At 41.0% G+C, this 22796-nt stretch overlaps 1 protein-coding gene across 1 annotated transcript in view; it reads right to left on the reverse strand.

Moving 5' to 3' along the window:
* grid2 (glutamate receptor, ionotropic, delta 2) overlaps positions 1-22796 on the reverse strand; it is a 406897-nt gene that overhangs the window by 70047 nt on the left and 314054 nt on the right. Inside the window, exon 12 of the mRNA XM_073465777.1 lies at positions 1361-1499. Coding sequence (XP_073321878.1) covers positions 1361-1499 — 139 coding nt within the window. The remainder of the gene's footprint in view (positions 1-1360; positions 1500-22796) is intronic.

Consider the following 22796-nt stretch of genomic DNA (forward strand, 5'->3'; position numbering starts at 1 on the left):
AATCACTCGCTCGCGAAAACCATCCACTCTTGTTCCATCTGCATAACATGTTAATCAAGTATTTATCAGATAATAGCGCGCGCTAATCACAACATCCCGGTCTTGTTTTGCTGCTCGGCTACTATCCTCACCTCTCCATTAAGGTGTTGTTATGATTGACAATTGCTTTCGGTTTACTGTGGGTATACTCCCTTTCACCACTCACCCCGCCACCAATCTTTGGATGCCCAAGGCCACACGGGTGCTGCTGTTTAGGGGATGTTTATGCCACTAATGACCCCTAAAGAGTCAACACATGAAAGATAATGCATTAAAATTTATGGAAATCCTTAATTAGCTCAATGGATGCTGAATGAGGCAGTAAACTAGGAGGCACTCATTAATGACAGCAAATTAAGGCAAAACAAGTGAGGACGGGCCAGAGAAAGTAATAAAAGTGATTCTTTCTAAAGACCTTCCATGGGACTAGACAGAAGGACTTGAAATAAAAGGAAAAAGGAAACAGGAAGGGAGCGTGGAGACAGAAGTGAAGGAAAAAGGTCTGCCGAAGACCTTAAAAGAGAAGGGTAGAGAGAGTGAAGGAGAGACAAACTGACAGAAACAAATTAAGAGACAGATAGTGATGAGATTTAGAGAAATAAATGTTGTTTATTCCAAAGCCAAGCACAATTAACTGTGGCACTGCCGGGCATAGCGGATGCTTCGGCATGCTGATTAGTCCAATGAGAGATGAGCGTTTCCTAGTGCCACCAGGAGAGAAGCAGGCAAACATATTATCACAAGGATAGATAAACAGAGGGCACAGAGCTTAGGGAAATAATGTGCGTGTTTGTGTGTCTGTGAGTGTGTGTGTGTGTGTGTGTGTGTGTGTGTGTGTGTGGGGGAAAGCACAATGAGGGTAGAAGGCTATGCCGGTCGCCTCGATGCATTCTCTGCCCCCAACCTGAGAGGAACATGCAAAAACACTCTTCCGCACCATGCATTATTCTGTCTCTCTCTCTCTCTCTCTCTGTTTCTCCTTATCTTACCTATCTTGATCAGTGAAAACACACACACACACACACACATGAACGCACACATACACGATGATAGATCCAACTTGAGGCAGACAGGAAATTACTATCCTACGAAGTGTTGAAGAAGGAGGAGGGGAGACAAGGGTGGCGAGAGGGGAAGGGAAGGAGAGGGGAAGAACAAATGTACACAAACTCTATGGTGCATATGTGTGTATAAGTTCTTCTGCATCAAAATACAAAATACCCTATTTTCTTCTGAAATAAAAGCCATCAAACCAGATCTTGAAACCAGCATGGTTGCCACTGACAACAGAGAAAATCATCAAAATCCCTTGCACACTTACTGTATGGAGTTCTCTATGCGTGTGATGGTGAGGAAGGCTGCGAGATTGGCGGTGTACGAGGAGATGACGATAAGAGCGAACATCCACCAGAAGCCCATCATCATCCTCGTAGCGAGAGTGGTGTAGGGCACCTCTCCACCTGCGAGAACAGACCGAACAAAAGAAAGTTCAAATGCACGGTCGAAGATATAAGCCGTCACATTAACACACAGAAGCAACTCCGCGCTGCAAGAGGAAAAGCTGTTGAAACAGCAGAGCACATCCTGAAAGATTATGTCTGGATTAACAGATCTGGATCTACACATTGCAGCATAAAGTGTAGGGAGAAACTGCAGAGAACTCAATCGGTGTTCTTTTCAGAAAGACATCAAAAGAGCACATCTTCTTGCTACATCTTTGAGATAATATTTATATATTGAGGTAAAGGTTTCCTCTGCAAATGTCTCAACACCGGCAGGAATAACTGTTTGGGACACAAGTGTAAAAAAAAGAAGAAAAAAGGCTGCTATTGCAATAAATTATCAGCTCGATAAATCTGAGCAGAACGTGTAAACGCTTGTCAATGCTGCTTGGAGGACGTTGCAATGAAAAGTAGCTTGTCCATCTTTAAATATAAAAACCCCCTTATCCGCATCTTGTGTTGTAAACAGCTTTTTTGTGGCCCTGTCCTCTGAAAATCCTCTCGTGCTGCAGTAAAAGGCCAACCGCCGCGGATTTCTGGCTGGCTGTCACTCTCACCCCTGCCCTCCCTTACACAGGATTGGTTTGTGTAATAACCAGAAGAGAAAATAACACATTCATCTTTGGCTAGCCTTACCATTCATACACACACGTATACTTGTCCAACCATACATACACACATTTAGGTATGCATACCTAATGCACACACACAGGGTAATGATTGATTTGCAGCCAGTGAGCTCATCCTTGCTGCCTTTTATTGAAGCCTGTTAGAAATTAGCCTCATTCATCCTTGTGGCAGGGGATCACCGTTACGTCGACCAACAGACGCTCTCCCTCGCTCTCACTTCCTCCAGCCCAGACTCAATAATATATGTGACACCCACGTAATCCCATGTTCCCTTTATCTCCGCGCCTCTTTTTCCACTGTATTCTCGCTTTCTCCATCTTCCTTTCAGGCCCCCTTTTTTTTCCTTTTTTTCCTTCATCGCTTATAGCATTTGATTTAATTCAAATTTGTTATCTCTCTCCCTCCCTCTCTGTGGGTTTACTTTCTCAGGCAATGCATTTGCTGTTGACATCAGGTTTCAACCACAGGCCCTTAGGCAGAATAATGTGTGGTACTGTACTCTATATTCAGTTCAAATAATCCCTGTGCATCTTCGCCTGAGTCTTATTCTCCCATATGTCTATCCTATTATGCTGTATGCCTTTATGTTAAATCACGTGACATCCTGGGTTCTGGTGTATGTTTTAAAAAATCTTTAATGGTTCTTTGAGTGTTTTTCTTGCATAAAAAGTCACATGCAGAAGCACTGTGGTTATGAAATCAATCTTTTCGTTTAATCTTTTTATTTCATTAGGTATGCTGACTGAGACCGACTTCTCTTTTTGAAGACAGATCAGAAAATGATTAAGATTAAAGTCAAATCCGTGTAAGAAAAAGATACAAAAAAGGCAATTTCAGAAACAGCAACCTGTTCAGCGATGACTTAGCAAAGACTGATGCCGTCTTTCTCATTTGACTCATTGCACCTTTTTCTCCAGATTTCTCATTTTAAAATGTCGTTCAGTCTTTCAGAAAGTATCTGTACACATAGAAAATAGCTGTAAGTATCTGCCTTCGCATCAAATTGTTTTCAGAGAAAGGAAACCTGGTACGCACACTCTTCAATTACAGTATAATAAATATGGCAAATAACATTTTTGGTAAAGTTCATTCAGTTAACTATTCATGAGAAAATTACTGCAGATTTGCCAGTGGGAAGATGAATTGAATCTTTTCCAAGGCTGAATGCAAACCAGCAGGCAGAGATGCTTTTCCACACATCGTGGGCTGCCAAAATGTCCAAATATATGTCAAACCGTGACTGCAGTATCTTGGACTTCAATAGCTTCTAAAACATGACCTTTGTGAATCATTCCACCCGCAGAAGGTATTTGGGGATTTCGGGCTTCATCCTGGCAATATCCATGGAGGACCGATTTAGTTACCAGAAAAAAACCCTATTGTCAAGCCTCAGAACAATTTCATGTTGATTTCTAGCTGCACAAGTGACTTTAATAAAATATTTAATACGGTTGGGAAAATGACTCTGCTGAGTTCCGGCATCTGAACGTCCCAAAATTTGAAGGGGGCAGACTTTTGTCAGGTTCTTTGAGATGTTTTATAGTTCTCTCAGTCCCTGGACGATGTCTAAATCAAATCAACTACAGCAGACTTTTTGAAAAGGTCATTTTGTGTGTGTGCGAGAGAGAGACACAAGGAGAGAGAGTGGTGACATCTTTGTAAGATATTGTATAAACTTGGATTTATGAAGCTCAATAAAAGTAAGTGAACATTGAGAAGTGGGTTGAAAAGGCCCTTAATGTGATTTATCTGAAGACCGGTCTGGCATTGATTTTAAAAGGTGCCCAAATGTCAGAAACTTCTTTATCAGTTTACTATGGACTGAGACATCGGCTTTTAAAATGTTGCTAACGTAGTAAAGTGTACAATAATGTATGTGTCTGCCAGGCTGTCAGTGTCTGGCTATGCTCATGTTTGTTAAGAAGAGGCCAACACAGTTTTATGGCGCAATTCTTTTCCTTTTAATAACTACTGTTGACCAGTTAGGCCCTGAGTCAACATGACAGAAAGCCTGAATTCTCAGGGGGAGAGCTGATGCCAAAGGGAGTTGAAAGTCGAAAGCATATACACAGTGTGGTGCTGTGTAGAGACTGAATATGATCATTGCTTTTACTTATGTGACATAACATTGTATAACTTTGTGTTGAAACAAAGGGGGCTTGATTGATCAGTGTGTAATATGCTTCGTGGTCCATAATAAGATCTTCCAACAGCAAGAATAGGCAGTGATTAAAAAATACAAATTACTTGTTGTTTATTTATTCCCCTTTTTTTAAGGTTAAAGGTGCAATATGTAGATCCCCATCTGAGCAGTGTCAGCTAATCAGAGTCCTATCATCATGGCTAACTGAGCTAACTAGCTAACGGCAGTCACAGTTTGCAGCAGTTTGCTGTTTCTCTGATATGATACGCCGCCCCCTATTTGTTTGGAGTAAGAATCAGACAGGTGGCCAATTCTTACGCATTGCACCTTTAAGGGCATGAAATACAAGCCCCAACTGTCACACACTGCTGATCTATTAAGTAATTGTATAAACTGGGTGTTGTGCTATCAACCCACCTCTCATAGCACAGTGTACTGCATCATCGGAGGCATCTCTCATACTGTGCACTATCAAAACCATCTTTCTTATAGGGGAACACACTCAGATGGATGTCGCCGTTGAGGAAGAATATAGGCAGTGAGCCAATCCTTCAAGTTGGTGAGTAGTTGAGTCATGTGTCATGTTGATGTGTACAGGATGCAAATACCTTTATCTTAAAAAAACAGGCTTCCCAAGATGGACATGCTTGCTTTATTTTACAAGTATATGACTGAGAATCCCTCTAAAAGGACATGCCGCTGCTTGCCCCCAAACCTCAGATTAAACTGAACTCACATTCAGCTTACAGCGACCTTGCCACCCTGAACAGAACATGCTTTCAGAAATATGACTTGCTGTGACGGAGTGAGGATGACTAAAAGGTGATCGGGTCAGCTGCTCAAGACAGATAATAAGGTAACTGCTCCTCTGTATGTGTCCCTTCAGTGAAGCCACCCAGTGCAGGTAACGTTAGCTTCACAGAGACTCCTCTCTGTAGGACTTAGAATAAAGGAGCCACTCTTCAAGGCGCTCATCAAGGCACCTTTCAAGTTTTCCAATGGTTGCAATCCTGACAAAAATCAAAAGGTAAGTGAGTGTATGCGTCTCCGTTTGCATGTGTGTATGTTTATGAATTCTCGAGGAGGCATAGCTCGCATGAAGCAGCTTTTCGTGGATGCAAGCTCGGCAGCTTCAAAGGCACCCTATTGTGTCCCTTCGATATAGCTCTCCATTCTTGCCACCACGTGTCTCCTTGCCTCCCCTCTCATTCTGTGCTGTGTTCCCCCTGTAGCTGCGGGCAAAAAAAAGCATTCCTCTATTTCTTCCTGCTCCTCTCAAAATGGGATTCCAAATCAATATTACATGTGCTCGTTTGCAGCTAAAAGTTTGCAAATCAATTTGCCGTGTTTAATATTTTATGTATTTTCTCAACTTCCAGGTCCCCATTGGACCAGTTGCTGGCCACCCCACTGGTGAGAAGAACCTAATTGCTGGCTTATATTCTGTCTACTTTCTGTGATTGACTGCGAGACTGGATTTCTGGATGCTTAACTGACTAGCTTGGCTATGAGACTTACTGACTGACTGATTGACCTGCTACAGTACACTGCCAGCCTCTGAGCTGGCCGACAGACCTGCTTTCTCGTGTCGTGACTCATGGTTCTACTATTTTATACTCCTCCAGCTTCACCATCCTGTTTTCTGATTGACTGAACAGATGAACAGCTGACCGACGACAATGATCTTTTCAGGGAATCTGAGGGTTTTCAGTTCTGTTTATTTCTTCTGAAAGTCCTTTTAAAAACAATAATTAGATGATCTTTAATTGAGTAATCCATGGAAGCATGTTGCAAAGCCACTATTAAATGTTTTGAATAATGCTGTGTTTGACATTAATATACAGTTTGCATAAAATCTGAGAGCTGCCCTGTACCACTATAAAAGCCTGCACTCTCCCACTCTTGGCTGCTGAGCAGTTTGGCTGGTAATTAGTCCTTCCACCTCTTTCTAATACTTTCTGTCTTTATATACAAAAAAAAAATCTCTCAGATATTCCCTCAATCTCTGGTTTTATTCTCAACGCCCATCTTTGATTCATGCTGAGTGTGTCACTGCTGCATTCTCATAGTATCCGCTCTCAAGGGAAGACGATGCAAGAGGGAAAATAAAAGCTGAGTGCAAGATAATTTGAACAGGTAATGGGTGTACTAATGGACTCAAACATGATTACTTTGAATAAAATCTTAGAGTGTATATATACCACAATTATGTTCAGGTTTGTCCTGAATTAAAAATACCATATGATAAAACTGTATTACTGAAATACTTTCAATTCTCTTGTTAGTAACTGATCTTTTTGGTTGGTAGTCGAATGGAATAATGTACAGGAGAGGAAGAATTCATCAGCACATTCACACTAACACACACATGCTAACTCACACCTATTCCCCCATAAAGTTTGTGTGTAGTTGTGCGTACATGACAAATCTGCTCATTTAGGAAGCTGCCGAAATATCTAACGAGAACATCAAGTCCTCAGATTTATGAGAGCACCAGACACGACCCTCATCCCTCAGTCTTAGGACAAACTAATCAAAGAGGAAAGATGATTGGGCAAAAATGTCCTTGAACCTATGTGTGTGAGTGCAGTAAATCTGATGGGGTGATTCGGAGGCTAAGACATTTTGTTCACAAAGTGTCACGGGGGTGCGATGCAGAGCCTTCGCGGTGGTGCTTATAAGACCTATTTTATCGAACTGTCCCCTCAGTTCCATGTTTTCTATTGAGCCACGACATGTAGATGAATCAAAAGTTTGACAGGCTGTGCTGGCCTTTGAGTCGAGTGTGGAGAGAGTGTTCAGGGCGTCCTGTGGCAGATGACTAGGTGTTTTGTATTTTGAGGAATTAAAAATCAAGCATATTCATTTAATTGACTAGTTTTATTTGATCATTGTGTTGCATTTGTGGTCTTTCACTGTGTTCTTCATCATGATGTGTGGATTACAGGTCCTTTCGGGGGAAAAAGGAAGAGTGTGGCAACAAACCGATATGTTTTGACCATTTTCTTGGTTTTCTATTGATTTTATGCAAAAGAAACCTACAATAATGTATAATTGCTATTAGCAATGATTACACTTTTTAAGAACTGGTGATCAAAGCTGCAGCTTTCCATCGACTCAAAGTGCCAGTATTTGACAATCTGGGAATGAGACTCAACCAATCAACTGTCCGACATATTGCACCTGAATGAATTTTAAGATCAATATGTCTCAAGGAATTTAAAAGCCTTTCAATTTGTTTTTAAAAGCTGCATAAACAGGAGAAGATTTTCTCACTCTAAGGGATTGTATATCAGTGTATATCAAAGTTTCTCCATGAATAGATGTGACAATTCTTCCTCTGCATTGAGGAGCTGTAGCTCACATGCCACCTTTGGAGGTGTCTTGCACGAGCATTACAAAGCTTAAAAGCCTCTCGATCACGTAACTGTTGCCTGTTCAGTTTGAAAGAGCAGACTTTTGTGTTTGTAGAGGTTTATCTTCCCTCTCAGGTAAACATGAGACAAAGGAAGATGTGGCTGGCCAAATTGGAGTTGAGGAGCAGCACTGATATTGTGCATGGCATATAGACAGTGGCCTCTATACTCCTCACTTTATGCTGTCAGTGTAAACAAGCCCCTTCAGTCGCCAGTACTGTCCTGTGTATTGTGCTGAAATGCGGTGAGAGGCGCTTGTGGCGTCCACTTGTGCAGACTTGTGACTGTAATCTCATCCCACAGCGGCATCAGCAGCAACACGTTTGAATAATCGATCTCTCTTTTTCTCTGCTTGCCTTTCTCCCACTTCAGACAGTTCACAGTGTCTGTCCACCGGATTCTGGATCCACTTCTATCAAACGCACCATCTCTTTTTAAAATGTACATTCCCGCTGCCAACCGCTCTGAGGCTTCTCTTCGAAGTTACATCATCACTCTCACTCATTCTTGGATGAAAGAAGACAGGAGCAGTTCATTAGAGCTTTATAAATGAGGAAAGAAGAGTTGGAATATGTTCAGCTGATGTCAGCTCCCAGTTGGAAAACGCTGCAATCTTGCAACAAAATGATGTAACTTTTTTTTTTTTTACTACAATTTGAACAATTTTATTCGCTCATAGCCTTCAAAAGTGTCTCGCTGAAGGATGTTTTGGCTGGATAGCACAGTAGGCTGACAACAAACAGGCATGTGAGAATCCACTCACAGGTTGATCTCTGTGAGCAGCAGCCGACACCATTGTTGGCGTCACATGTTAACACGTTATGAACAAATCAGGAGCAGAAATCAATAGTATCAGGAAAAACTTCACGTGCATCTTCATCTTCAAGTCGGATGAAGACCCTAGTCAAAGTTTGTTGCCTTATTCTGTGTGCTCCAGCATACTTTGGACAGTATTCATGAAGTTTTTAAACTTCTTCCTTTATCTAGAATCTTTTGACAAAGAGAAAGAACAAATTATCTCTCAAAATACAGGCTCTATTTTAAAAGTTAAATCAGAAAATGGCTCATATAGTGTATATGCAGTACTATAAAGTCTGAATCACCGCGATGCCACACTGACAACAACAGTCGATCTCAGGTGGACAACTGGCGTTTGATTTGCACGGCGGTCCGACCTATCTGATGTTTCTGCTGTGCTTATGTTATGTGCTGCGTTAATTTGCTGGCATCTCTGATAAAGCGAATCTACCCGACAGTGACATCTCACCAGCTGTCAGACTAACTGCTCGTTTTGGTTAAACTCCACTCTAGTCTGTGCCCCGACAGGTCAAATAAAGTGCTGTATTCATATGAAAGCATCAAATATGCATTTTAGATGACTGATATACACTTTGAAATAACATAATCAAAAATGAGAATTAAAATAAGCTACGTGACCCAGGTCTTTTCTACCAGGAAGTTAATGTAAACTAGCTCTGTGATTGGTTCTTTAGGTATTGGAGTTGGGTGAATGGAATATATGTTATAATATATACATTATAAGCCATGGAGGGGAGTGTGACAGAGTCCTGTTTTAGTAGGGATTGCTGTGTGTGTTAATTGGTTCACCTGGAAGCACCTGGCGAGTCTCCCTGGGCTATTTCAGATCAGGTTGTCACAGCCTGTGGTCCCATTTTTGTTTGGTTGGTTTTAGCCTGGTTACTAGTTGAGGTTTTTATTCTATACAAGATTTGCATCCATCATAATCACACACCCATCTGCTGAAACACTGATAAGTCTAACCACGAGTCTCGTAAAAGCATTGTGTCTGTCTGACATTGTATAATAATTGTTATACTTGTACACCTTTCCAATTAAAACCTGGTAAGATGAATCGTTATCCTCTTAGTCAGCAATAGTCATCTTGTGTGGTTTTAACAGCTGCACCAATCACAGTTGTTTTTTGACCACACTAGCTTCTCCAAGTAAGAGAATCCTATTGCATCCCGGGAGGTTCAGACAAGTGATGCACAAACCTGCAGCATTAAAAAATGTGCCGCCAAAGTCAGGCGATGTACATTTAATGCTGAATTTACATTTCCTGAGATATTGATTTCCCGGTCATGTCATGTTGTTTTTCATGCGTAATATTGCGCATTTTTATTTTGTAACTCATTGATCCACACAAAAGCTGTTTCTGACAGCCACCGACTGTGTAAGCTACAATAAAATTAGAAGAATAAAAGAACAAAAAAAAAAGCCTGGAAAGCAGTTTCATACAGGCGACTAAAGCAGTGGTGGATGACAGAAGCAGCACTGGTGAGATTCTTTCATTCTTCTTTAGCTGAATGCAAACTGCTTTCCTTTATTGGCAGCCTTGCTACTGACACATTGGATTTGATTTTAATGTGAGTTTTACATCAAAATCAGAAGGTCTATAATTACATTATTCCGCATCCACACTCAGCACGCACGTACCAAAGCGACCGGCAAACATCTTTTCATGGTCATCAGAATACCAACATGTTTTGCTTTCACTTGTCTTTGTGCTGTCAGAAAAAAAGAGCCCTACGCGCTGGTATACTGAGGACCTTTGAATCTTCCATTACTGTCGAACAGAAAACATAAGCCCTTCTAAATCATCATGACAAGTTTCAGACTTTCTTCTGCTGTCGAAATAATCTCACATAATATACTTTGCCAATCATGCAGTTTATAAAACAGCAAGTTTTTATATTTTTTTTTCTAAAACACTGAAGACAGCTTTTCATGTCACAGAATTCTGTAAAGATGTTTTTTTTTTTTCTCAAAGCTTGAAAACAAAATAATGATGTCTTTCAAACTCAAGACAGGAAGCTGTTCGAAAGAAGCAACAGCATCGCATCAAAGAAACTACTTCTTCATTATCAAAGCCCCAAAAGGTTCCATCAAACATTACAGATAAACATGATTACTCATACTCTACGACTCTATCACATGTTGTACTACTTTGACAACTTTGAGTGAAAGAAAATAGTGAAAAGATGTTTTTTTTTTTACTAATGGAAAACTTTTAAGTTGAAGTTGGTCTGGTAAAGCCACATTAGGTCGAGAAAAACAAGTTTTCATTTCAAATCGAAATCAAAACAGAGCACGTTATCTGTGTTTTGGCAAATACATTAATCGCCGGTATCAGCAATTATGAGTGTAATGTAATTAACACTTTCCAGCATCTCCAGGCAACATAATATGCTTGATTATGATAGTGTTTATGCATGGCGCTGATTATATGACACCGTTAGTGATAAGCAGGTTTCTGAACTCGTTCAAGCTAAGTTTCCAGTATAAATAGAAATTTCTCATCCCAGGTTGTCAAACACAAACACGGCCTGTACACGCGATCAGTGTCTCGTACAGATGTGCAAGGCTTTAGCGTCTGTGTGCTGTCCGGCCACAAATCCTAGGTTTCGGAAAAGATTGTTGAATTTGGTTTTACACTGGACCAGGTCTCCTGTGTGCTCAGGACAGACAGATGCTAGAAGGTAGCTTCTGCATCTGGATGAGACTCTGGGGGACGTGCCAATGAGACGCGGCTGGTAATACAACATGAGTACCGACGATTCTTAAAGAGCTTTGACTGTTACGGAAACAGTCTCGATAATCTGACATTCAAAGAACTTTGGTTGGTCAGAATATAGGCCGTAGTTTGGTTGCAACTCCATTTTTGTTTGTTTGTTTGACTCAACAAATTCAGAAGCGTCACAAGGCACACACAGAAAACAAAGCCAAACACATGCACTTGCAAAATCCCCACAAACATGCAGTATGTCTACACCCAGTTATTCATTTGTTTTGAGTGAAATAACAGGGACAGCCGGAAACAGGGATGAAAAATAAGTCAGATGCAGGAGCTGTTGTCTCCAGCAGGTTTTGGCGCACTACATTATTTTATAAGCCAACTCATCTGCATCAAACACATTCACCGTGTTTCTCTGCCTGTCTGCCTCTCTCACTTTGCCTCCTTGCCTCTCTGCACCTCTCACTTCTCCACCCCCCCCCCCCCCCCCCATCCTTGTTGACATGCTGCAGTTAAAGGTAGCTCCAGACGAGTGCAGCTTTGAAACCAACCGAGCGGTGGGCACATCCAGGAGGGTTTTATATGTATGTGGATTTCTTGTAAAGCTTCAAATCTCACCACTGAGCAGGCCCATCCACTGCCTCAGATTATACCCCTCTGCTGTCTGATGACTTGCAGGAATCGTTTTTTTTTTTTTTTTTTGCCATCCATTTCTTCTCCAGCACCTCAATCACTCTCGACCGATGGTGTCCCAGTGATTATAAACAACTTGGGGAAGACATATTACGGTGTTGGGGCCAGGGTGGAGGGGGGAGACGAGTGAGAGAATGGAAGAGGGGATGCGGAGGATGACAGAATGCATGCATCCCTCCCTCCAGCACCTCTCCTGCCTTCTGCTCTTGAATCTCTCCTTTGTACATGTGCCACCTCTAATACCCCTGGCTATCAGCCAAAGCGAAGAGGGATTTTCCATGTGGTTAGCAGTTTTTTCAAGCCAGCGCGGGCCATTATGAGGATGCAGCAGGCCAGTAATGTGGTGGATTTGAGCTGAGATGCATGAAGTTTACGAATCGGAGATGGGGCCTAATGGTATCTCCCTTCCCAGCATGCCGTCTGATTTCCTATAAGAACCTCAGGCTATCATCAAAACATGATGGAATATGATTCTGACAAACAGTCGCGTGGTAAACAAACAACGTATGGAAGATTTATGTCGGGAAGATGGAATTAAGTGTGTAGGCAAAAGGGTAATGGGGAAACGTAATGGCGTAGTAATGTTCACATTACCCTATTCATTTTTTGTTTGCTAACATTTCTCAACATTTAATATTCATTAGACAAATAATTATATACTCTTTAATATATATTCTACCTACTTTGAAAGTGATGGGAGGTTATTATGATGATGTGAAAGTTAGTCTTCAGCTAATTGCATTTATCCTTCAACAGCAGGAGGACTTCGATAAAGTTAAACTAATTGTTTTATGAATGTCATCCAGAATTTTGATTGTGACAGGAGAGATCTTGATTACACTCAGCATAACAGATTGCAATCAGTAACTCGGCAACCAGATTTAAATCGACCTGTCTCAGGATATTTTTTTTTCTCCATTTTTAGATATTGATTTTTCAGCTGTACGCAGCACTTACGTTTCTTGCGTGTGCACACGAGTCTCATATAAATACATTTTATTTACATATCTATTTCATTTTGTCATTTGTCAGGGACAATGCGCAATATATATTCTGTATATTGTACCAGATATACTGCAGCTAATTCTCCTGTGTGGTCCCTGAGCGGCGCAGAGCTCGACTCGCCGCTCAGAGATGAGCAGTTTAATATCTCTGTGTGTGCACATAAAGGGAATAAATCCATATTACTTAGTGTATAATTTATTTCCCTTTAGTAGTAAGTGTAACATGTGCTTGAGGAGTGTTGGTATTATGGTAATTGCTTCAATAAAGTTATTAATATTCATGAATGACATATTAATATTTCATACTGGCAACGATTCACCTCTGATGTTGACAAATTGCTCTGGGCCCGGTTCTTATTGACATGAACACTACATACAGACACAATCTACAGTAGCCAGTGACAGAAACACACATAAACATGTGATTAAAAGCATTTATACACGAGAAGCATGCGCGCGCACACACACACACACACAGTCACACACAATTGCATAGAAACACAGACATACAATGTGTATGCACAGAAATACATGTGCTGCATACACATCGAAAGACGCTTTAAATATTTACATCTCATGACGTAGAAAAGATTGTGTGCATTTGAATAAAATAAGAATCAAGTCGGGGAGAACAGTTTCACGGTATCATGGTAAATGTATGCATGCAGTTCTGGACCCCGTTTACCCTCATTTGACATATAATTGTATAAATTATAGAATCTATAACCATATTACGCATTTATAAACATATAAATGTTATGATGCAAATAAGCAGGCATCTACTACTGATGCATACCTGTAGTTTGAATAATTATTTGAATTTGTTTTATGCATATACAGTATCCTGGGAATGGAAAACAGGAGGAGATCAAAGCGAAAAAAGAGAGCCAATATGAGCGTGGGGGAGGAAGAGGGTCAGAGAGAAACAGCCAAAGTGGTGCGGAGACCAAGCCAGAGATCATCTAAATAGATTAAATAAGGCCTGTGTGTGTGTGTGTGTGTGTGTGTGTGTGTGTGTGTGTGTGTGTGTGTGTGTGTGTGTGTGTGTGTGTGTGTGTGTGTGGATGTGTGTGTGGATATCCAAGTGTTTGATCTGGTTTTATGCTGGGTAAACATGCCACATCATTACTGCAGGACACAGATGTTACACTTTTTTGAAGAACCCTTGTCCAATCTGTCAGTCACCTGTGCCCCAAACTGAACACACACTGTAAGCCGAATGTCTGCGAACATGACCAGGCCAGCATGTGTCTGCACACAGCATCTTTACAAGGGACTAAATCGTCATTAATCGTGAAAAGGGTGGGTGTTTTTGTCAAACAAGTGAAAAAACAGCAAATGGGTGAAGTGGTTCGAGATCCACTTTCTCTGGATTCAGGAAAATATTTGGGAAAAAAAGATAACATCCTGATATCATCTGTTTACTTGATTGTAATTAGAATCAGAAGTAATCAAAAAATTGAAATTAAAAAAAGTTTAAAACTATTACTAACTAAACAAAACAGTTCCATTATACAGACAGAGTGCTTATGATATCAAATGGAAGATAACAGTAATTGTAAAAGTTGGAAAAGTTACAATTTTGACTTGTTTTGGTAATTAAAAATCTAAATGAAATGTTGATTGTTTCAGTGCAGAACTTTATTTATTCTTTTTATTTGTCTTTGCTGCTTTCTTGGCAAAAGTTACCTCGAGCACAACAGTGGAGTTTGGAAGATTAAAAGTACGCCACAACCGACCGTGTTTTGACAAATACAGTATTTTGTAGAAAATCTGCTCTGTCTCTTCTCTTCTGTCACTCTTCTGAGACCAGAGGACGACTTCCATTCTGGATTTCTGAGCATAATGTGTCTTGAACTCTATCTTTGCAGAGTTGACATGTTCAGAACATGAACACAAGAGTTCAACATGTGTAATATGAAGATGGGTTTCAATATGAGTCGAACTGGGAAAAAAAAGATATTCAAATTGTACAGAATCGCCCTCAGGGGGGGACGTTGGAATGGGATTCTGTCATCAGTGCGGCTGGCTTGTGGAAGTCGGCTCAATTTCACAAAAAGGGAGCAAATTAAAAGATTGAAATGCAAATGATTCCCTACTTAGCTGCGCTTCGGAGCGTGCTCGCCATGCAGATATCAGTCATGTCTGCGTGTGTGCAAAGTAGGGAAAGACTCTTTGTGCTTAGGTCTACATATTACATGTGTGTCTGTGTCTTCAGGGGAAAGAGATAACACTTTACATTAATTCATTTCAGCCTTGTTGTGCCTATGGAAGATATTATAGTTCTTGTTTTTCATCATGAAAAAAGGAGAGCAGAGAGTGTTTTGATGACCCTTTACTGAAAATTTTAATTGCAAAAGGCCAACTTCAGAAATCTAATTTTTGTTCTAACAGTGAGACCCAAATCTAACAGTTTGGGTCTCCCTCTCTCTGTTGCTTTCTCTCTCTCCTGCCGCCTCTTGTTGGCTTTGAAATCTTGCTTGTAATGATGGTATTTTTGAAAAGAACTACATTGTGAAAGTCACTGGTGCACAGACAACAGCATACCGGGCCCAAACAACCGCACTGACTCACCCTCTTGCCACAGCCACACAAACCTCTCCAGTATCTGAAGCCATAAGACAACTGATTGACTTCCATGTTTGCTACTGAGAGATGCTACAGTGTCTTGTGCTGGTGGTTGGCAGCCATTTGTGTGGTGTCATGGCCAAACATGTAGCCCGAGAGGAATGCCTTAATGGCTATTATAAGCTGATTTGATTGTTGTCAGGGTGCCAAGCTGTAGCCTTAATACATATAATGGCTTTCTTTAATATCAGTGAGAAAGATTTTTGGGTGTCAAAAACAAACATTATTCTTTAAAGGTCCCATATTACGCTCATTTTCAAAGTGTATATTTTTTGTGTGTCTACTAGAAAATGCTTACATGCTTTATTGGTCAAAAACACATTATTTTTCATATACTGTCCAACGTAGCGGCCCCTCTATTCACCCTCTGTCTGTATTCTCTGTTTTAGTCTCTTTAAGGCCCCCCGTCCCAAAAAGCCCAGTCTGCTTTGACTGGTCAGTTTTCACAGGCCTGAGCAGGCAGCGCCCACCGCGTTTCCACATCAACTCTGTCGTTTTTGCAACCACAGCTGAGCCAGGGGTATTGTTTGGAGCAGTGGCTGTATAAATGCAACATCACAACCTTACTGAAGTCCTGGCAGCCTGTTTGAAAGCACCGTCTCTGAATACGGGCTGTGCATTTCTCTGGAGCATTTTGCTTTAGCAACTTCAGCAACATTTATAAAGCACCTGCACCTGCTTGATAATCAAAAAGACCTAAAAAAAAAGAAGTAACTTTCAACAATATGGGACCATTAAAGAAGGAATAACTAAAAACAGTTTTACTCAATTTTAGGTTAATTTCGGCACATTTTCTTTTATTTATTTATTTTTTCGGAGACTGAACCACACTCTCATACACACACACTTCCTTGTGTGCTTGTGTGTCTGCCCTTTAGGGACACTCTGCCCAACTTGCTGCATCATCGCTTGTAAACATTCATTAAAACTGGCTGCTTTTTGGCCTTCGAGAGCTTTTCCTCATTCCTCGGAATGAATGAAGTTAGAGCAGAAGTTCCAGACTGCACCGGGCCAAGTGTGGAGACCGGCGATAAACCTGGCCTTATTCTGTTTGTTTGTCTGTGTGTGTGTGAGTCTGCCTATGGCTTAGTGTGGTAACCTCCCAGAATAGCTGGGTTAAGAGTACCGCTCTGAATGTGTGTGTCAGTGTGAGGCTGGGCGTTTGTACCATATGCAGAAATTGCTTGACATTGGACTTATTACAGAAACACTCGTTTCTCCTCTTCTCTCCTCCATTTCTTCAAGCCTCATCAGCACTTTTGCCTCCTGTTCACAGTTGAAAGGAACATAAAAATGTTGGAGTCAGCAAAAAATTCTTTGAGCTTATTTACAGGCTGTGTTTCCGTGCTCGCCTCCTATATATGGATCAATACAATCTGTGTATAGTATAAGGGTTACAACAGCCAACGGGAAGTCAAGGCCTCGTGTGAGCGTGTTGGTATTCATGTGTATTTGGCACTTTTGTATTTCTGTACGCTTATTTCTAAAAGGGCAAAAGTAAGGGCTTTTCTTGCAGAAAGAAAGAGAATTTCACACACCAGTGTGCAGCCAATCCATAATAGCCGAGGGTTGTTAGAAGAGTGGTGATGGATGAAGTTATTTATTAATATTTCACACTAATAGTCTTCATGGTAGAACAGGAAACATTTGTAATGGTAAACTATGTTTCTGCCCGTTCTGTAAGGCATGCGTTTACAAATCTATTTTAAAAAAAAGTTATGTAAAATAAGTCAAAAAAAGTTCGACAAAAGATATTCCAACTGTTGTGGGTGTCTGAAACCTGCAGTGACGACGAAGCCTCCTTATTAAAAACTCACACATACTGCACCAAACAAACAGAGGCAACACAAAGCCGGTCAGATTCGATCCAGGGCTCTCTAATCTCTCTTCCTTTTTCTCACCAAAAACCCACACAGTGGCACATGTGTGCGTGTCCACCACACACACACACACAGTGAATTCAGCTAGCAGCTACAGTACTGTCGACTTAAGGTGACTGTATGCATACTGTGTCTTGTTCTATCAAACCAATAAGACCATGGCTGCCTCTCAGAGTGCAACTTCTGACAGATGGCTCTCTCAGCAATTTTCCCTTGACTAGGGCAATCTGTGTGTGCATCTTCCTGTGCACACACACTCAAGTCTCCAAGTGCGCGTGTATTTCTAAGCTCCTTCACTTGATAGTGATTGCGTTTGAGTTGCTCATATTCAATTTTAACACTGTCATTCTCAATATTTCACACCTCGCAACCCACACGCCCTCCTCTGTCACTCCTCTCCACTCTCTCGTCTTCCTCTTCCTCCCCCTTTTCTCAAGGGCAGCTAGTCCGCACTCACTGTGGAAATTTAAAACAGATCTGCAACCTCTCAGTTTCCCCTTTAATTAACCATTAAGACTCAGACGGCAGATTGTGCGCATCTGTCTCGTTTGTCCGTGAGCTTCGGTTTGTTTGTGTCTTTTTATTTTCACCAGAAAAACAAAGACGTGAGGAAAATCTTTCAGAGAAAGGGCATTCGACTTTGTCCTGTGTCTTTAGGTCAGGATGTAAGTTTAAGGATCTGTAAAAGGTACCCTGTATAGTTTTATGGGTTTGTATCTCCTGTTTGCTACAACAGGCATAAGAATGAATGTATGATGTATTTCTTGACACGTCATCCACATAAGTTGAGCTCTTTCTGTTTCAACAAAACTTCTCTCACGTTCTTTTTTGGCTCCGATTTAAGATTGCATTTTTCTTAACAGATAGTTAAACCATGTCAACAATCGATGATGGATTAATCATTAATAAGATAAGAAATGCATGTCTTTTTCTCAGTTTAAGTACTATTTGAACAATCCTAATGACACGATAGAAGCTCCTTTCTTCTCATTATGTTTAACCACTTGTCAATGTGGCCAAGATTTAACTTGCACCATCGTGTTTGTTTGAGGACCGTGTTTTAGACTTGCCCTGAAACAGTCGGGCGCTGACTTTCCAGGTGGTACAATGTTGACTTTGTACTGGAGCTGAATTTTAAGATGGTGTCGCAATGTTTACATCGAGCATTGTCCTCTTTTACAGTGCAATGCTTCCACGCTGGACTACGATTGGTGCTCTCCATCCTGCCTAACCATTTCCCTCTTTCTTTGGTGCACCAGTAATTTAAAGTACACCCTCTTGTGGTATAAAAGTTGTGAGCTCCTGAAAAATGGTAAGCTAAACCTTTTTTTATTGGTTACATTTTTCGTTCCTCTCACTGACTTTGTTTCTGTATAACTGCCATTATTACACTGAATATTTTTGTCAGTGCAAATATGAATTATGAGCACAGCTTTAATGGTATTGATCATGGGAACTCAGTAATTAATGTTCAGATCAGCTTAAAGTGACCCAGGTTTCTCTGAGTGCATAATTGCATTTTGCCTCATTTGATTAGGCTGTGAAGTGGTCCTCATCTCTGGAGAACACAAAGGTAATGTGAAAAAGAATGTTGCTGGGCAAGACCTCAGAGAATAGTTTTAACAAGCACGGTCTCTGTTGCTCTCTCTTCTTGTAAATCCCACGCTTCTAAAACACTATTTTCCTCTCAGTTCCCGTTGTGTATTTTGTTATTTTACTGCAGACCAATAACACGCAATTTGCAACGCTCTCAGCCACCCTTCTCACCTCTGGAAACTGATGCTTCCCCTGAAACAAATGCAACTTATTTCTGGTGAGCGCACACACACTCTTTTGCATGGTGCTGCGCATTGTTATACCCCTTTTCCAATGGTCAAAAAATCCCAACAAAACTGTTCCACGGCTTTAAGACAAAGGTTACTTTTACCTTTAATTCAACTGGGAAAACATTCTATTCATTATATTCCATCACTTTCTGCTCAAAATCTAATTTGTTCCTTTTAGCCCTGCAGCAAAAATGGTAAAATAAAGCTGTTTATTAATTTACACATTAGTTAGTCACTGCGATAATAAGAGCAAATAACAAAACAGTCATGAAAATGACCTAATTATTGTAATTACAAACTTCACGTAGTCTAGAAGCAGTTGTAGTGTGAGTAGAGCAGCAAGTTTTATTCAACAATACCATAACAAAATTAGTTGGCTGATGATAAAACTCTTCTTTGAATTAGGTTATGATTGGATATTCTAATTTTAGCCCTCCTATAATCAGAAAGAAAAACATCCTGTCACACACAAAGAGGCTGAGTGAACTGCAACGATCTATAATTTCGAGCAAATACAACTTGCTGTATACAGATGTGTTGGCCAGATGAGACTGTTAAACACAAGAAATAAAGTACTATAAGCGCACTTTGAAGTGGCACCGCTGTCACAAAGTCAACTACATCGTTTCCATTTCCTTCGGAGTATTGATTACAACAACACAGAACAATATGTGCTTATTCTTTTAGTCTATAATGAATGCATAAAAGCAGATACAAATGGTGCCAGGCTGCCAGACAGACATAGGTAGGTTACTGCTCCCCGCCAACTAAAAGAACTGCTGGAGGAACACGAGAAAGAGCTCAAGGTGTACATTTGGCCTCCAAATTGCCCAAATCCCAATACGATCAGGCAAGGGCTATGCCAGAACAAGTCCGATCTATGGAGGCCCCACCTCACAACCCACAGGACTCAAAGGATCCACTGCCAACACCCTGATGCCAGACACACCGGGCACTCCCAGAGGACCTGTGTCTATGCCTCGACGACTCAGAGATAAGTCGAATTCACGATGGGGCCTCCATGGAGCGGACTTGTCCTTCACCTTCTGGACTGGGATCTGGGGAATTTGGCATTTGGATTTACAGATACCAACCTAATCTCACTCAAGATGGAGACACGTTTGACAACAGAAACTTCTGTCTCTGCACATCGCACAGACTGACTTTCACACAAGCCAGCTCCGACTATCTGATCCCATTCAGACTCGACAGGCAGGAGGCAAGTGATTTTATACCTCATTTGCATTTGAATCACATGTTGTGTCTGTCAGTATGACCTCTCTGAACCCCATAACACTGATATAATGAGCTTCAACAGAATGTTTTTCATGCGTTCTGGTTTATTCTGGCCCACAACATTGTTTCATGCCCTCTATTACCACCTCACTGCCTCCATTGTCCTCTCTCTAGCTTGTAGTGTATTTATTTCCAGTCATAACACCAGCTAACATGTTAGTTTGGCCACTGTGAAAGCTTTAGCTATGCTGTCTTTGGTTACAGCCTTCCATATTATTAGAGTCCTGCCTCAGCAGTCGCTATAATGACTGACAGAGCACTAACAAGGTGTCTAACAAGGTGTGCAGCACTCTGCTCTCCCACTGTTTTATCTCTTTTGACTTACCTATCTACTATTCCTCCTTTTTTGCTTTCTTCTTCCATCTGGCTGAGCTGTTTTGGAGTTTTGCTGGGGGTTGGCAGAGCCGGGATTGCCTTGTTAACATAAATGATCACATAAATCTCGCAATTATCTGGATTCACTGAGGGTTATTGAGGAAAATCAGGGCCTCATTCGCTGCCATGCCTTTTGTGGTTGAACAAAAGGAACCAGTAAATCTATTCTTTGTCTTATTGTCTTTTTGACGAATACTAGTTGTATCTTTCTCCTTGTATTATTGATCCTGAGTCAGTAGAACTCCAATTACTAAACGCCTTATCCTTTTATGTTGAGTTTTCATTACACTGCGAGCATTTTTGCTTCATTTTTTCAGGCCTGCACTCAACAGATATCCCCAAAACAATATGTACATTAACTTAAACTATTAGAAAAAGTTACCGTGAGCACAACATCTATCAGGAGACAATTAAATCTATTGTTTATTCCAGCTGCATTCTGCTCAGAGACTGACCTTTATAACACATTCACTGGGAAATAAACGTAATTCACTTGGTCTGTTTATCTGAGGCCGTTAACAACAGAGAGCCCAAAATAAATATGCTTGTATTACAATTAAGCCGCCCTTCTCATTACTGTCCCTGCTTGCTGCAGCTTCGCCGACTCCCTGGTGAAAGAATCTTGGTGGAAAAAAAGCCAGACCAGCCAATTTCAAGTGTGCTTCTGGGCTGCTTTGACAGATATATATTTTATGGGAGGTATAAATCTTTGGTCGGGCATTACTACAATCTGCTCAGTAAAACAGAGCCAACGTTATGTTATATATGTTCTAATGTTTGCCGGGTAACCCTCAGTCTATGCGCCCGGGTCTCTGTTTGTGGTCTCCAGATGAATGTGACATTTACTTTGGAGGAGCAGCAGGAGACATTTTGCCCATGCAACGTAACCAGCATGATTAAACATTCAATGTAGATAGAGCGAGAAAGTGTGAGAGAGCGCTAACAGCATGTGAGTGTCAACACATACATTATACTCTGACATGCATAGTGCATGCATGCTGGGTAATATGAAATACATATTTTAGCTGGTGGCTGCAGCTCCCGACTCCATCAGCGGGAGAGAGGCAGGGCAATTAAAGCTGAAGGCCAGATCTTTTGCCCCATATGACGACAATGGAAACCCAGACAGGAGGCACGTTTCCATTTTCCAATTGCTGAACGTGCGTCTTTGTGCAAGGTCTGCGACTGTTGAATATCACTCTGTTATGCGTTTTGAATCCGTAATGTTGGCTATTATGTATACTAGCAGACACAGAGATGTGTTTAAAGCACCCACAATCCATCCTTTGAGTCTCAAATATTCATATCCTCTAGACTTTGGGATCAGTTTTTGACCATTTTACCCACAAATTATGGACTGTGGATGAGGTGGATTGAGTATTCAGATCCTTTCTTAAAGGGGGTGCAACCTGCATTCCTGTATTAACAGTGAAATACTAGAAAGGCGTTGCTCATAGCGACATATGCACAGATAATTATCACCCGACTGCAGTTCCTACCAGCTCTATAGCAGCGTTTTAACATCTTCTTTGGCCCACAACTTTACTGTGTTGGCTCTCTTTCACAGCTATCATAGCATCATTTTCTGCCACAGCAGGAAGCTGTTTTCAGCGAAAAGCTTGAAATAAACCCTACATATGCTTAACTGCATAATACTAAGCACTACTTTAGTGTCTAGCTTGAGCACAAACTGGAGCATTTAGCAGCTGAAAGGCAAACATTTCCCTCAGGAGTTGGTGAAGACCTAAACGGAGCTAAAAGGAGACTGAAAGTTGGACTTAAATGGGAGCTTTGATGATTTTCAGCCAGCTTTGTATCACTACAATGTT

This window comes from Pagrus major, chromosome 5, assembly GCF_040436345.1.
Source record: "Pagrus major chromosome 5, Pma_NU_1.0".
NCBI lineage: Eukaryota > Metazoa > Chordata > Actinopteri > Spariformes > Sparidae > Pagrus > Pagrus major.